The 16,550-nt window shown below is 47.4% G+C and overlaps 1 protein-coding gene across 1 annotated transcript; it reads right to left on the reverse strand.

Annotated features, from left to right (window-relative positions):
* Window positions 1-2,506: 2,506 nt before the first annotated feature.
* On the reverse strand, window positions 2,507-15,373 carry LOC119696074 (serine/threonine-protein kinase PAK 3-like). The gene is made up of 10 exons (XM_038125591.1): window positions 15,368-15,373; window positions 14,809-14,943; window positions 14,394-14,531; window positions 11,420-11,483; window positions 11,078-11,126; window positions 9,418-9,535; window positions 8,473-8,572; window positions 7,848-8,044; window positions 6,006-6,143; window positions 2,507-4,657 (listed from the first exon to the last, which is right to left on the reverse strand). The coding sequence occupies exons 1-10, from the start codon at window positions 15,371-15,373 to the stop codon at window positions 4,571-4,573; spliced, it is 1,032 nt and encodes a 343-aa protein (XP_037981519.1). The 3' UTR covers window positions 2,507-4,570.
* Window positions 15,374-16,550: the final 1,177 nt, after the last annotated feature.

A 16,550-nucleotide genomic window follows, 5' to 3' on the forward strand; every position in this document is an offset into this window, starting at 1 on the left:
TTTGTATGATCCAGGAAAGGAATCCAAGGAGTTGTTTCACTGGACTCCGGAATGTCCAACAGCGTTTCCATATCTTTTAAAGGTCATTGATGACAACCCCTGCTCTGAGTTTCCAGATTTGATGGAACCCTTTGCACTGTTCATACATGAGTGCCTGTTGGAACCCAGGACATCCCTCTGGGTGCCCTGGATGGCCTGAGCTGCTGGCAGGGGGCTCTGAGACCCTGGCATGCAGCCAAAGACACGTGGTGTTTCAATCTTAGCCCATGGAGCAAATTACCAACTCTGTATGAAGAATTACAAGCCACACAAGTTTAGGTAGCATAGTAGAGATAATCACAAGGATTTTGGTGTGCCCTGTTCTTCTTCTTTCTTCTTTCTAGCCTCCATGATTTGGGTGATGTTGGCACTTTTAGATTGGTTGAGAATAGAAGCTGACTGTCTAACACAGGTGATAGTTATTGGAACGGAATTGTAAATACAGTACACGTAGTTTTTAGTATAAAAGATAGCACCAGCCTCAGGGGCAGAGAGTGTGCAGAGTGTGCCTCTGGCTGACCTGCTGAGCAGATCGCAGCAGCCCATAAGAAAATCTTTTAGATAACCAACAATAAACAACTTTGAGACCGGACAACAGAAGACTACTGAGTCTTTCTTTGAAGGCATGGGTTGGAGCAGAGACTTTCCCACCTTTCGGGGTCACCCTGACCTGGGAGAGACTCTGACAAATGCCTTTGCCTTGCACAGTAACTCCATATTTAGCTCAAAGAATGGGAACGAAGGAAGGAACCCTGTGGTATTTTGAGCATATTTCTCAAAACTAAACAATGTACTTGAGGGATTGCCAGTGCACTTCAGAGCAGGAACCACCATGGTCCTGACTGATAGAATATACTTGAAAATAAATGGGGAAAAAAGTGACAGTTTATGTGCCACACACAGTTGTACCTGGGGTAGAGCAAGAAGGAGGTCACTTGTTATTCCTGAGCAGAATCTTAAAGTAACATGTGGTACTCCTGGAACAAAAGACGTGGTGCTAAAGACAGCTACTGCCTTGAGCCCTGTGTAAAAGTTACAAATCCCCAACTAGACCCTCAGAGACTACCTGTGCAGACTCGAGCAATTTATGCATATTTAATGATTTCTGAGAAATAGAATGCATATGCACTGCATGCTCCATTGTGACCTCACGGCTGGTGTTGGCTCTGTTACAATGTGCTCCACACCTGCACCTGTATAAAAAAGCAGGGCAGACACACACTCAGCACTCGTCTAAAACCATCATGCCCTGCCACGGTGGGAGAGGACGCTGGAGCAGGAGCAGGAGCCGGAGCAGGAGCCGCAGGCGCTCCCGGCGCCGGAGCGTGCGGAGGAGGCGCCGGACCATGTTCCGCCACCGCGGATATCGCCGGCACCGCGGCCGAGGACACCGCCGCCGCTACCACTGAGCCCAGCACGGGGCTCGACCCCATACAGCCAGAGCCCGGAGAGCGCCAGCCATGACACAGGCCTGGCTCTGCCAGTAAAGCATAGCAAACTCACACCAAAGTGTGCGTGTCCCCGCGGTGCCTGTGCACTAGCAGCAGGTGTCACTTGGTGTCTGCCCAGTGTCTGCATCTCTCTGCTCCCTCCAGGGTTTCCCTGGCTCAGGAGATCCCCCTGTTCTCCATGCTTGACTGCTTCACTGTTGGTTGCGCCTCTGAGAAACAGGGCTCGTATTGCATGAGTGAATGCCTTGAGACCCAGCCCCTCAAAAACTTTCTTTGTCCTTGCTACACATGTGCCTAGAGCGACATGTGGGTCACCTTTGTTATGTTTGCCCAATTATCCCATTAAAAAAGAAACCAAACAAAATTAAATGTAGCAGCAATTTAAATTAAGTAGCTTAATATATATAAAATTGAATACACTCAAAATATTGACAATATATTTTGGTTAGAATAAGGGATAATTTGGTTCTTATGATAGTGCATAAGCAAACAAAAAATAACCGCGTGAACTACGCACGGAGTACGGAGTGCAGGGCTTTTGGACCCCTGCCATCTCATGTACAAGGTTATCAAGCTATGATTCCCCTTTTTATGCTGTATGTCATCACCATCTCCTCCCATTTTGGATTTGTCACACTTGTATCTCCACCCTCATCATCACCTTCATCACGCATGCTCCACCATCCTTTTCGGTGGTCACACCACTCTTTGGGGGTCATCTTGAAGAAGGCTTATCCTCTTCCTCAGGTGTCCTTTATTTCACCTTTTGGATTACACATGTGCACCAAGCTGCTATAGTATAAGCCAAAGCTAACATAATATAAGCCAATATTATGTTCCAACATTAAAGCAATAAATCTCATATAATTAACATTTTCCTGGTGTCCAACCAAATTTTCCTCTCTTCCAGATAAATTTAGTAATAGTTATCTCTTGCTTCTTCCTGTTCTCAACATCTGCAGGAGAAAGGGGGGGACCTCTCCTCCCCCTTCCTTTTTTTAGCATTTACCTTTTAACTGTTTTATTATTTCCAAATTTAATTACTGTATCAATATTGATTACTGTTTCAATTTTGTCAGCACAAATCACACCTATTTATCACACCTTCCTGCTAGTTCAGTATGTGCAGAACTGTACTTACGTGCTACTTCTGTTGAAAGTTTTCGGGAGGAAAAAAGGGAGGTGGGGCGGGGGTAGAGGGGGTAATGTCAATAAGTGAGAGGTTGTCCTAAAGTCCCTTTTGCTGGGGCAGATGCCATGGGGGTCTCTCACTCAGAGCAAGAGCCAGGACCCACAGGGCAGATCCTGTGTCCTGGATCCGACCAGGAAGGAAATCTTTGCAGCAGCCAGGTGGAGCACAGCCAGGGCCTTGGGGTAATTTGATACCACTTGCCACATGGCAGGGAGAAATGGAAGGGGTTTGTTCTTCCTTCAGTGGTGTGCTGCGAGTCATGGGGTTTGCCACGTTCTGTGTGATGAATGATCATGTGTGAATTGTTCCCCTCTTGTACACTCTGCTTTTAGTGTTGTTATTACTGTTTGTGTTCTTTTTTCACTGCTGTTGCCAGTAAATTGTTCTTATCTCAACCCATGATCTTTACCTATTTGTGCTCTTCTCTCCATCCTGCCACAGGGAAAGTGGTGGGGAAGTCAGTGAGTGGCACATGGTCTGAGGTGTATCAGTGTGAGCACTAAACTATGCAATACCATTCCTACACCACAACAATGTGGAAAACTCAATTTCCGAAGTTACTTTCCTTGTCTAGTCCTACAGGAAAATCAGCCTGCTGAAAAGCAACTGCTGTAATTGGACTGAAAGCCTGCTAGGTAACACTTGTTTTAAAGTACAGATTTAATAAAGTTACACAGAAAGCAAAAATTAAATGTTGCCAAATAGTCCTTATAATAACATTTAAAAATATTTTAAAACCTATGATGGGAGAAATTCCTGTGATCTTTTTCCAGTCCCACAGTGACAAAGAATTCTATAAAGCAAATTACAACTGAATATTTTCAGCCCCTAAAAAAAAGAGGAGGGGCCCCAGCAAGAGGCCAATCCACCAGCAGCTCTAGCAGGGCTCTTGCAACCCTTTATTCAATAAAAAGGAAATAAATTGTTATTTTCCTCACATAGTCCCTAGACACTGGTTTCTCTCCCTTCTAATGCCCTTTCCCATCCCCTTGTGCCCCACCATGGGTGACACCCCTGTGCTGGGGGGCACAGCCATGGGCCCCTGGAGTCCAAGGCCATGTCAGCAGTGTTACCTCTTCCCACAGGAAATCCTGCTGCAGCTGCCCACTCCCAGGAAGAGGCACCAGGGCCCGGCTGCTGCCTCTTGCAGCTCCAAGGGCCTCCTTGCAGCCCGCCTCTGCCCAGGCTCGGGCTGCTGCGGGCTCTGCCGGGGCTCTGCTGGGGCTCCAGCCTGGGCAAGGCCGGGCCCGCTCTCACCTCACAGCCGCTGGCAGCTCTGCACCACAGGAGACCTTCCAGAGCAGCCTCTCTGGTCTTTCTGCTTTCTCACCTGAGCAAGGCTCTCCTCCAGCCAAAGAGATTGCACTTAGGGATACCAATCCAAGTGGCAGGAGCCCAAATGCTCTCCAGTCGCAACTGAAGGCCTGAATCCACACAGGGTGTTCGGGTTGCCCCATTCATTCTTTGGTTCTGCCTGCAAATGCCATTACCCTTTCTGCCTCAAATAGAAGTACCAAGCTGGCCAAAACCAGACCAGTGGGCCACATTACAAAGGCAGTGTGGTCTGGAGAGGATGAATGAAAAAGAGCCTTCCCCACTTTCACACTGTGCCAAAGACACTGTAAGTGTCACTTTCCACCTTTAAGAAACAACAGACAATTCAGAAGGAGTTCTCAGGCTTATTCACAGAGTGAGAAGGAAGGGAATCTTCAAGGTGAGTTGTGGTTTCAGAAACTTTATTCATTTCCAATCCTACTCTGCAGTCCTATTAGACAATCCTACCCTAACAACCCTAACCCTAAGACTAACCCTAACCCTAACCCTTAGTTCTAACCTACAATACTACTCTAAAGTGGTTGAGGAATAAATGGTCCTGATGTGATGATTGTCACATTCTCGTTTCCTTCCTCTTCTTCACTGAAACAATCAGTGGTACCAGGCTGGATGCAGGCTCAGCAAATGTTACAAATGGATGCTGCCCAAAGGAAAAAAAAAAATCAACAAAAACCAATGAACCATGACTTTCCAAGCTTAGTGCTTCACAGGAAGCTCTGGCTCCTAGAAGGATGCAGAAAGGAGACCAATGGGACCATCTGCGCCTCCATCTTTTGTGCAGGACCTTGCCATCACAGGCAGAGCTGGCCCAGAATCCCACTCATCCATTTTTCCAGGTGTCTTCATCTCGCTGGGATTTTTGCCCTGCCAGTGCTCTAGAAACGGTGTTTCTGTCCTTGGAGTTTCTTTTCAGGAAACTCCAAAGCCTCACATTGGTCCCTGTCTTTGATCTACAGGCACTGTGCTAATTTCCACAGGGAGACAGAGCAGTGTCTACCTTTGCATGCCCTGCCCCTCCTGTGCTGGACGGCACCTTCCTTGCCAGCAGGGCCAGCCCAGTGGCACTGGGTGCTGCAGTTCCCTCTCTGCCACACCACCTGGCAGTAACCCTGGCACAGTTCCCGTCTGCTTGAGTGTGCCAGGCAGCAGATGGGGCTGGGACAAGTCCCTCTCAGCTGTCCCTGTCTGCGTGCCAGAAACCCCTAAGAGTGGGCTGGGGGGCACAAAGCAGGGCCCCTCAGAGGCCCACAGTGAGCCCCCCACAGCCCCTCCTGCCCACAGCCAAATCTCTGACTGGGACTGGCTTCCTTGGGCTCCTCCACCACCGTTTCATGTCCCTGTACCCTGAATAGCTCAACTTCAATTCTTTTGCAATTAGATAAAACTGAACACCCCACCAAATTACAAAAGAGGGCGACAGAAACAGTCAGAAAACAGAGCACCTCTCCTCTGAGGGCATGCTGAGAGACCTGTAGTTATTCAGCCTGGAGGAGAACAGGCCCCAGGGAGACTTCATTGCTATGTTCCAGTATTTCAAAAGGGATTCTCAGAAAGTAGGAGACACCTTTATTAACAGGGTCAGTCGCAATAATACATGGGATAGTATTTATAATATATAATGGGGATTGAGTCAGATTAGGTCTTGTTTACTTGGAGCATGGTGCAACCCTAGCACAGGTTGCCCTTAGAGCTGGTAGGTGCCCCATCCCTGGGAAGGGATGAGGCAAACATTCCAGGGCAGGTGGGAAGGGGCTCTGAGCAACCTGATCTCTTTAAAGATGTCCCTGCTCATTGCAGGACACTTGCACCAGAGGACCTTTACAGGGCCCTGCCAGCCCAGCCCAGTCTAGGATTCCTCACTGTTTTAATTTGAAGAGCACCAAGAGTGGAGGTGAGGAGGAAGGGGGCTCATCTGATGCCTTGGACTTCAGTGGAGGAGGAGCCCATCCCTCATACTCTGTTTCACCTGCAGCCCCTTTGCATTTTACCTGCAGGAGCTCTGTGGCAGACCAGCGACACATCACCTCTGTCTGCAGGCAGCAGCTCAGGAAGTCACGCAGGCAAGGTGAAAATAGGTTGGGCTGATTCAGCTTTGGTGTCCCTCGTATGGCTATCAGGAGTTGAGGCTGGGGAAAAAGGAAACACGAGGCTCCACCTGCTTCTTTCACATCTGGAACTGCTCTCCCAGATCCCTTTGCTTAACCTCTGTTCTGCAGAGGCAGTTTCTGCCCTGGCAGAGACCCAGAGATGACTTTACCAACCAAAAACCCAAACCTGACGCAGCCACAGCTTTTCCAACATCCTGCAGATCTTGCCTTGGCAGCTGATTTCATTGCCTGACCTAGTTAGTGGGAACCACATCACCAAAAGCACGTTTTGCTTCTCTGAGGATTCACACCAGGATGACAGGCTATTTGGAAGGGGGAGTTTGCTCTATCTATACTATTTCCAAGGATTATTACATGAAAGGAATCTCTGCAGTGCTTGTTGATCCCTTTAGCACAGCTTCCATAAAACAAAAATCATCAAGTTTTTTTTCTCCTCTTGAAAAAAATGCAGATGCAGAATCCATCTAAAAAAATAGACGGAAATAACAATGGAAAGAGGTCTGGGAGACCCCATGAAAACGCCTGCCACAATAGTAACAGCTCTTTGCTGGTGGCACTGAAATAGATGTGACCAGAGACTCTGTTATTTTTTTCTTCAACCCAGAGGAAAATGTTCTTCACTTTTCCCACACCACCAGAGGTCACAAAGGGGTTTTATCCTGTCCCTCTGCAGCTGTGCTCAGCCACCAGACATGGTGGGGAACTGGAGTTCTCACTGCCATTAGAACTGTGCAGGCCAGGGATGGCCCTGCTCCTGTGGTAGAGCAACACAGCACCGGTGTCAACTGCCCACCTTGGATCCCAGCCCAAGCACCTGGCTGCAAGCTCATCAACTTGTTAAAGTACCAAGAAACAGCCAAGGGCTTGGTGTACAATTCTAACTGCAGTTGGAGAAAAACACATCCTAAACTTATCCAGGGCACCCACACACATGACTAAACAATGTACAGTTGACTTGAAAACCTGAAAGTTTTGAAGACCCATATGATTTGGAAAAGATGGTACAGTTTGGAGGAAAATTGATGTGCTTTGGTTAATAAAGGAAAAAGCAAGCAGAACTGCTTGGGCATTGCTTTGGTAGTTTTTTCCCTCCTTTTTCTTCTTTTTCTTTTTCTTTTTCTTTTTCTTTTTCTTTTTCTTTTTCTTTTTCTTTTTCTTTTTCTTTTTCTTTTTCTTTTTCTTTTATTTTCTCTTATTTTTCCTCTTTCTTTCCCTTTTTCTCTTACTTTTTCTTTTTTCTTTTCCATTTTCTCTTCCTTTTCCTTTTCCTTTTCCTTTTCCTTTTCCTTTTCCTTTTCCTTTCCCTTTTCCTTTTCCTTTTCCCCTTCCTTTTCTTTTTCTTTTTTCTTTTTCTATAAAGTTGAAACTAGGAAGATTCTATCTCCATTTTGAAGGATATTTATCACACATCCAACCATTCCACTGAAAAATTCCTTTCCTTCAGAGACAGAGCTCCAACAGGGTTCAAAAAGCAAATGAGAAATATCAGGCATGGCTGGAGGCCAAAATGGCAAGTTTCCGAACTGGTTAGATTTCTGAACTTCCACTTCCCCTCTGATGCAACCAAATCTACAGCAGATGCTGATGTGGTGCAGGGACATTTTTAGAAGGGGACCTTGGTGGAAGTGCTGCCAGCAGATGGCAATGGGATTTTGTCCAATGGAACAGAGAACGTGGAACAGGTGAGAAAGAGAGCGGGATCAGTGAGGATTTGCTCCTTACCGAAACAGGAGTTTCATTCCAGTAAGGAACTTCTCGTTCTACCATTTCGATGCCCACGATTCCAAATGACCATATGTCCACTTTGGGGCCATATGGTTGACCTGTCACCACTTCAGGTGCCATCCACCCAGAAGTGCCGGCCACGGAGCTCCGTCTACTCTGCTCAGGGATGAGCTGAGCAAAGAGGCCAAAGTCAGCTGTGGAGAAAACAGCAAACCATGAAAGTCTGCTCCAGTTAGGAAACCAAGCAAAAGAATTCCCCACTCTCAGTCTAAGAATGCACTGTGTCATCTGCTGGAAATCAGCCCCTGCTTCATTTCCTCAGGGCTTTAGCCAAGAAAATATGGAATTGGCCACTTCAAAGAAACCCCTCATTTTTTACACTACCTCCAGCAGTGGCCTTTATTTTTCTGAAGCTTTAGCCTTGTAACTCCCTCCCTCTAGAAGAGACACACACAGACCAACACCACTCTTGACTTCTTGTGCTTCCTTGTCATACCTCTGTACACGTTGCAACTGTGTCACCAGCTCACAGTGTCCCATGCACCATTTTTGAGAATCCTCACTCAAAGCAGCCCCACACCCACATCCCTGGAATGCTGCACCTGACCAAGAATATACTGACCCAGCTTGACAGAGCCGTCGGTTCTGAGAAGGATGTTGCTGCTCTTCACATCTCGGTGGATCACGTGGTTCAAGTGAAGAAAATCCAGTCCTCGCAGGCACTGAGAGAGAAAAGAGAAAGAGGAGGGCAAAAATGAGTGATGTGATTTCATCACACAAGAAAGGAAACAGCTCTAAAAGATTCCCTTTCCCCAGGGGAATGGAGAGTAATGGCAGACTACAGTGCCACTGAGAGGAAGAGCTTGCTGCTGCAACACTTGCAGAGCAGGACCTTTCTGAGGAAAGGCATGTCAGCTTTTGAAAGAGCAACAGCACCTGCTGTTGTAGACTGTCCCCTGCAAACCAGCCAGGATGACTCCTGCTGCAGGGGATGCGCTTTTTCCATGCAGAGGACAAATGAAGGGTTTTGCCAAGAAAGAAAAAGTCACTCCTTTGGTGTGAAGGGGATCTCTTTTGGGTGGGAGGCTGCATGACAAAGGTTTTATTGCTGGCCTCAGTACAGACTTGGAAGGATTACATCAGTCACCTTCCTGAAGCAAACACTGTTTTTTGTGTGTACTATCCTTTTCAGTTAAGGACTGAGAGAAGTGGGTCTCTTTTTCTTTGCCATTAGTTTCAAGTCCTGCCACCAGCACCTTTGCTTTTACAGGCAAGAAATGCAGCGCAGAGAGCCTTGAGAAAAATGTTTAGAGAGGCAAGGTGGAAAACAGCAAATACAAATACAAGAGAGAGAGTGAGAATACAAGAGAAGAAGTTAAGAGTATAGGAACAGAGTACAATGAGTGCAGTGGCACTGGCAGGCCTTTCACTTGAGATGCTTTTGCTTGCCCATAGCATACCAGCAACACAGAAACAAAGCTTGGCACAGGAAATCACTCCAGTTCCAAGCCCCTGTTTCCCAGACAATCCTGCCCAAGCCCTCCGAAGCACAGGTGGGATCCCTGACCTCGTGACTGATGGCTGCAATCTCTCTTTCAGACATGTGAGTCTCGTTGATGACATCGCTCAGAGTGCCTCCATCCATGTACTCCATAACCAGCCAGAGTTGCTTATTCACAAGGTAGCTGAAAGAAGGAAACAAGGGCATGGAGATAAACATGCATGGCTAGGTTGCTGTTTGGAAACCACAACAGTTGTTTCTGGATGCCTTTCTGATGAGGACAGAATAAAAGGAATGAAGATTCCCTCTCGGCTGTGCATTGTTTGCAATCTGTGCAGTCTCAAGGAGAAAGGCACAGCTGTGAAAAAGGAGATGTAGAGATAGACAGCAAGCAAAAAGTGCAGTTTAGTACCAGCCCAGATAAAAAAAATCTGTCGCACATGCTATTTCTAGAAATAAACACCTAGTCGTTCTGGCATGCCCAGTAATGGAAAAGGCACAACAATCCAAGGGAAATCTTCTCTAGGATGGTTTATGAGAACTTAAAAGGGGCTGAGAAAAATTTGAAAAAAATCAAGCCTCAAAACAATGTGGAGGCAATGAACTTACAGGGTGTTGAATTAGTAAGATAGGGCTGATCCAGGTTTTTGAAAAATTTTCAAACTGCGTTTGCCAGGGTAGATTAATGCAGACAAAATGCACTCTATTCCCATCCACTGGAGATAAGTAGAGAAATAATAATTAACCAATAATTACCAGCTCTATTTTCTTCCAGTGACCAAAGTGGGTTTTTAACTTTGCATGCTTGCAGCATGTAAACAAACATTGCTGGGATAAAACAACAACCACTCACCTCTTTAAATAATTCACAATGTTTCGGTGCTTATTAATTTTCATGACCATAAGTTCATTAAAGGTTACTTCCTTTCTGATCAATTCTTGAAGATTTATTTTCTTTATGGCCACCTAAAATGATTTCGAAAATCAGTAACATTAAAAGCTGGTGGCATGAGAACAATTTCTCACATGGAGCGAGTGATTTTGGAATGACACAGCCAAACTGTGCCAAACTGCCTTGTGATTAGACATCAGAATGGGAACTGACATTCCAAAAGCCCATTTCTCTGCTCCTTGGGAGCCAGTCACAGGACACGTGGCCACTGATGTTTTGCCTTGACCATTTGGTAAAAATTATGCCTCAACTATCACACCCCAACCTCTGACCACACTCTCTGCTGCTTTGTATGGGATTCAAAAGAAGTAATCCATGCCTTAATCCTCTGTGGATCCATCTTGGGCTGTGGGCAGGGCTTAGGGCTTTTAGGGACGCCTTGCAGGTCTCTCCCTAGGTGCAGTTGCCAAGTGCAACACTGCAGGTGGCTAAGGAACTACCAGTAACTTTCAGAAGTGTTTGCTGGCAGGCAGAAATGAGAATTCAGGACTCTGTAGCCCCAAAGAGCAGGGAGTTGCTCTAAGGCACCCCCTTTGTTTTAGCAATGGAGAGCGAGTGAGCGCGTCCTTCTCTGCAAGGAAGCGCTGCCCTCCGTGCCTTCCTTCGGGCAGCTGAGGAAGACAAAGTCCCAAATGTGTTTTGCAGGCTGGTGCCACTCTGTGCTTCTTGTGCCTTTTCAGCACAGCTCCAGCCAAAGTTCCAGCCCCAGGTGCTCACACCTGAAGGGGAAAGCCCTCGAGTGTGACAGAGTCTGTGGCAGCTGTTGACATTTACCTCTCTTCCTGTGGCAGTGTCGAATGCTTTACAAACATCTCCAAAAGTCCTAGAAACAAAATAGCAGCAAAGAAAGGAGAAGCCATTTAGATCTTGCAGTGAAAGCCAGCCCACCCAGGAGATCTCTTCTGTAAATGCCTAAGACCTGCAGGACACTGGAAGCATGGAGATGTCTTTGAAAATGCCTTCTGAGCACACTTACAAATTCTGATCAGCACTGACAATCTAAGCCCAGTGCCTGAACACATTTGCAGCTTGTCTGACTTCACACTTTATAGCTATTCCACCAGCAAAAAACCTGGTGGTGCATAGTTTTGTAAAATTAACATTGCTTGGACTCACCCACTGCCAATATTTTCCAGTTCAATGTATTTTCTAATGGGATTTTCCATCTCCACCATTCTCCCTGAGGGAAACAAAATGCAAGATGTTCACTTTAAAGCAGAGATCCCACCTTCTAGGAGATACAAAAGGCAGCCCCACTGTCTGGGGCTCTGAGCACTCCCTTTGTGGACAGCTGGCTAACAACAACAGGAACAGGAACAAGAACAACAACAAGAAAACAGCAGCTCCGCAGCACAAGTGGCTGGCACAGAGACTGATTTCTAGTGTCCTTTAAAGTGAGAGACCTCTTGACAGCAGACACACAGGGAAGCACAGGGAGATACATTCAGAGGAGACAGAGACCAGAAGAGAACACCTACCAAGGCAAGTAAGTTTGTCAACTAGAAACATTAAGGAGAGCTGGAACTAACAGTGCCTTTGTTTTCTTGGGAATAAACACTGTGAGATTCAACAAAAGGTTTCCTACTTGCTAAGATTGAATGCACCTTGACGTCTAGAATCAATTCCTCTAAACAGATGCCAAGTTCAGAACAGGAGGAATATTGCCAAGTGTTCCCATCTTTTCCACCTTGCACCAGTTTGACAGAAGAATGCCTCTGCATTTGTAAACCAGAGCAGCTTGTGCTATAACCAATCCTGACAGGGCTTTCAGCATCAGGACCCTCACCTTTTATGAGCAGGCTGAGCTCAAAGATGCCCTGGCCCGTGCCCCATGTGAAGAACCCCACTGCTTCTCTTCACCCTGACAGCGCGGATCAGTCGCTCCCATTGCACTCGCCCTCTCGGCACCGCACACGTCCCCATCTTCCCAACTCATCATGGCAGGCAAGGGCAGAGGGGGCAGCAGTGCTCCTCAGGTGCCCGTGTGACACAGACAGCTGCCCACAGGAGATGCTGACCCTCTCATGAGTCCAGGCCGTGCGACGCAGAAGCCGGCCCAGAGAAGGGGCTGCTGTCTCAGGCAGTTCTGTGCTGCAGCAGCCGGGCAGCAGCAGGACTCTCCCAGCTAAGGAAGGCTCCAGCCTCTGCAGTCCCACCAGCCATCAGGGACAGGGCAGCTAGCACAACAAGGCTGGCAAAGCCCAAGCATGAGCACTGACAAGTACTGATGGGAAGAAGCCAGAGTGAGCCTGAGACTCACTCAGACAACATGCTGTTGCCCCCATTCAGGACACAATAGGATTGGCTTTGAGATCAGAAACACTGAGGTGCAGATCAGTGTCCCTTTTGTCCCAACAGGTGATGGTAGACACAAATTCCACTGGGCCCTCTTCTCAACCCTACCAGGTCTTATCTGATAGCACAGCATTGGCAGCTGTTATGGGCAAGAAGCAGATTCATTGGGTTGTGCTGCAGAATCACAAAGGGCTTGATGTGTTCTCCAAGAGACTGATCTGAGCAGGGCTTCTGCCAATGGCTAGGACTCAAGCAGTCACAGCCTTCTGCTGGTCCAGGAACAATCTTTCTCTGCCTTTGGCAGAGAGGGAAGCCCAGGAAAACTCCAGCCAGTCCAAGCTGCCCTCAGAGGCAGCAGAACACCCAGAGCACTTTCGCTGCCTTGAAGCACTGCCAGCACTTCCTGTGACACCAACTGAGGAGAACCCTTTGGTACAGCTATGCTGACACATGCATACAATACACTGTCCGTCAGATAAGAAAGACACCAGACGTACTCCGTTGCTCCAGGGAATCATCCTCGATCTCCTGTTGCTGAGCAGCAGCTGGGTCAGCACGGGAAGTGAACCAAGTGTCCCGGCTCCAATTCTCTGGCTGGGGAGCAAATGCTCCTTGGGACCGCGCTGCTGCTGCTGCTGCTGCTGCAGCAGCTTCTGTGTCAGAACCGGTGTAGATCTGAGACAAGAAATGAGTTTATGTCAGGAAAGTGACTGGCAGAGATTGCCCCCAGATCCCATTTGAAATGCAAGCCCTTAGGAAGCTGCTGTCAGCCACATGCAGAGCTCTTCAACTGGATTGGTTTGGATGTCCACCTGTGAAACCAAATGGTCAAAACCAAAGGCTAGTTTTACTCGAGTTCATAGCCAGTTTCATGTTCTGAAGGATGACTGCTGCAATGACCGCTCCACTTCCTCCCAAGGACTTCTTTCCCCCTCTTAGGCCTGCAGATACGTTTGCAGCTCCTTGTTCTAATGTTCTACCTCCTGCCATGGAATTCTCTTTTCCTGCACCATCCTCGGGACGTGCTCATCCTGCAGCATCTCTGGATGGTACAGTTCCTGGGCCTCACGCCAGTCTCGGGGCTCTTGGTCGCCTGTCATTTGCTGGAAGTCTTTGCAGGCTGCCAGGTAGGATGGTGGCACTTCCACCTCAAGTCAAACAGAACAAAGCAGTCAGAGACTACAGCTTGTCCCTGTCAGCCAGGAGTCATCGACTGTGAGGAAAGGGAAAGAACAGGACAGGAGCAGATTCACAAGGGATACAGACAGCTTGTAGCTCATATTCCAAATGTATGTGAGTGACCATGTTCACCTGCAAAAACACCTCAAGAAACAAGGTGATCTGGAAGAAGTCAACAGGACTTCTTTGGGATGACTTCTGACCAAGATGTCAAAGGACTAATCCCACTGTCCAAAAAAACATCTGAAATTCAGCAGACCAGGAAGTGTCCTTCAGAGCAGCTCTGACAGAGGCCTCAGCAGGATGGCATTTAGACGCATCACCCCACCCCTGTGCTGCTCGGTAGAGGAAAGGTGAGAATGGCAGAAACCACCCATTTGATGACTGCAGTGGCTATTGCTATTTCACTCACTTGCTTTTCTAGAGCCTTTTGCCCCTGAAGGAGGAGATTAATTTTCTCTTTGATGATTTTAATTTTTTCATCTGGCCTCTTCTCCCATGCCTTCATCCTAGCCTCAGTTTCCTGCAGCTCAGCCTGCAGCTCTTTCTCAATGTTCTGTAAAGAACAAGGGTGAGGACGTTTCATGAGTGGAGTAGCTGCCATTCTTTCACTCACCTGGTTTTGTTGATCGCCTCTCTGCTGATGGAGATTCTTCTCTTGGATGCTTCCCATGTCTTCTTCATTCCTCCTCTTCGGTGCCATAATGTCACTCTGAGCTTTGGGCAGCTCTGCTTGTGGCTCTGCCTTGATGTTCTGTACACACAAATGCACAGCCAGTGACTGGCAGCTGCCATCATGCTCAGCTTGTTCCTCTTGCTCCCTCAAAATCACATTTATTCAACCACTTCTTTCTGCTTCCCTACCCACCTCTGCTTCCATTGCAAACCTCCTGTCCCAGTGCTGATCTCTGCAGATTCCAAGGCTCTGTGCTTCCAGTGCCTGGGGGACTCCTGGCCTCCTCAATCCCAAGAGCTCTGTTTTATGCCCCTCTTCCTGCCCTTCCCTCTGTCCCCTGGCGAGTCAGGCTTACCTGGCCATTCTGCTGGGGCTCTTCCACCTGCTGCCTGAGCTGCTCTTCCTGCTCTCGGGCTGGGAACAGCTCTCCCTGAGTCTGGCATGGCATCTCTGATGAAGCAACCTGCTCCTGCTCTTTCTCTAGAAGGACCTGCACAGAAAGCAAGAGAAGATGGGTTTCAACTTCCCATACAACATTTGTGGGCCAAAGACTGATGGGCCCTCACGTTCCCAAAGCACTGTGCTGCTGCTCTGCTGGGTCATTCTCTGCCCAAGGGGAGGCACAGATTCCAAAGTGACCCTGGCACTACAATCAGGGTCCATCTGGGACTGAAGCTCCAACAGCCTGTCAGGCAGCTGACAGGCAAGGTGTGGCATTTCTCAAGGGTCAGGTGAGGGCCTCCCTCTGCTTCTGCCATGTCCTGTTTGTCTTTCAGTAGTGACTGACAGCCAGCCCTGTCCCACAGCTCCATCCTGGCTCTGCAGGTGGCTTCCTAGGTGAGCTCATCCCTTGTGAGAGACATGTTTCTGAAGTTCACATTCTCTTCAGGCCTGTAGCAGCATTCCTGCCTTACTGACATCTACGCTCTTCTCAGAAATCCTGGTCATTCAGGAGATAAGGATGCGTGCAAAGATCCTCTGATGGAGCTCCCAGAGCCTCTATGGCCACCTCAGTATTAGGAAGAGGACCAAGGTGTTTCTTCTCCCTCTTTTGTCAACTGAGAATTCTGACCAGCAGTAACAGAGACTCCCATAGGGTCCATTAATGAACGCCCTTACACACCCCTGGGGAAGCCAGTGAAGGAAACCATGTGTCATGTAATACATGTATGAGCAAAGTCACCAGACCCCATCTACAGCATAGGATAGTTCCACCCCCTTAGGACATGCAAAAATTTAAAGGATAAAAAGGAGGCTTCAGGTCAGAAGAGGCTGGAGAAGGAAAACATGAGGGGAAAAAACAACCATCTCTGGAGGGGGAAACATCTCTGCCTGCTCAGGATCAGTCAATGGAACTTGTCTCTACTCCTCTCCTGAAGGGATGCCTTTAGGTGAGCTTTGCATCTTCAACTGCTTTGGAGCAGAGCCAGGAAGATTCAAATAGATAGACAGATAGACAGATCTCACTTTTATCATCTCTCTTTACTGTACTGTGGTATTTACATTCTTTGAGCAGAGAGAGATATAATTCTCTCTCCTAGGATTTTTTTAGGGAAGGTAGTGAGAAACTTAGAGAAGAAGAGAAAACAATTCTTATCTTTATTTGCTGTTCTTGTTGTTTAGTACATGTAGAATGTGTTACAGAGATTGTTTATTGAAAGGGATTTGTTAATTAGATTTTAGTGACAGTTGTTTAGATTGATTAGCTAATTAGATAAAAGCTGTCTCGAGACAGTCATGAGTTTTTCTTTGGTCTCTTTTTAATACAGTATCTCTTTAGTATTGTTTTATTATAGTATTAGTGTATTATAACATAGCTTAATAAAGCATTTGTTTAACTTTCTAAATCATAGAGTCAAAGCATGGGGGTCGCCCTGAATCCACGTTCAGGGTGGTCGCATGGGGGTCGCCCTGAATCACTACTGTCCTTTCTGTCGCTACACACATCAACACTCGGTAGCAGTGCCTTGATCAGCAGCAATACTGATCTTGCTCTCCTGTTGCTTCAATAAACCACACTCTTGGGGAATCTGCTTCAATAAACCACACTCTTGGGAAGTGTGTGGATCCTTATGGAAAGTGATCAGATCCAGAGCA

This window comes from Motacilla alba, chromosome Z (assembly GCF_015832195.1).
Source record: "Motacilla alba alba isolate MOTALB_02 chromosome Z, Motacilla_alba_V1.0_pri, whole genome shotgun sequence".
In the NCBI taxonomy this organism is placed as follows: Eukaryota; Metazoa; Chordata; class Aves; order Passeriformes; family Motacillidae; genus Motacilla; species Motacilla alba.

Coding starts and splice junctions, on each gene's coding strand:
- LOC119696074 (XM_038125591.1), bottom strand. Junction 14,532..14,808: donor AGCCCCAGCAGAATGGCCAG/GTAAGCCTGACT, acceptor TTGTGTGTACAG/AACATCAAGGCAGAGCCACA. Junction 11,484..14,393: donor GAGGCGATCAACAAAACCAG/GTGAGTGAAAGA, acceptor TGTTTCCCTCAG/GGAGAATGGTGGAGATGGAA.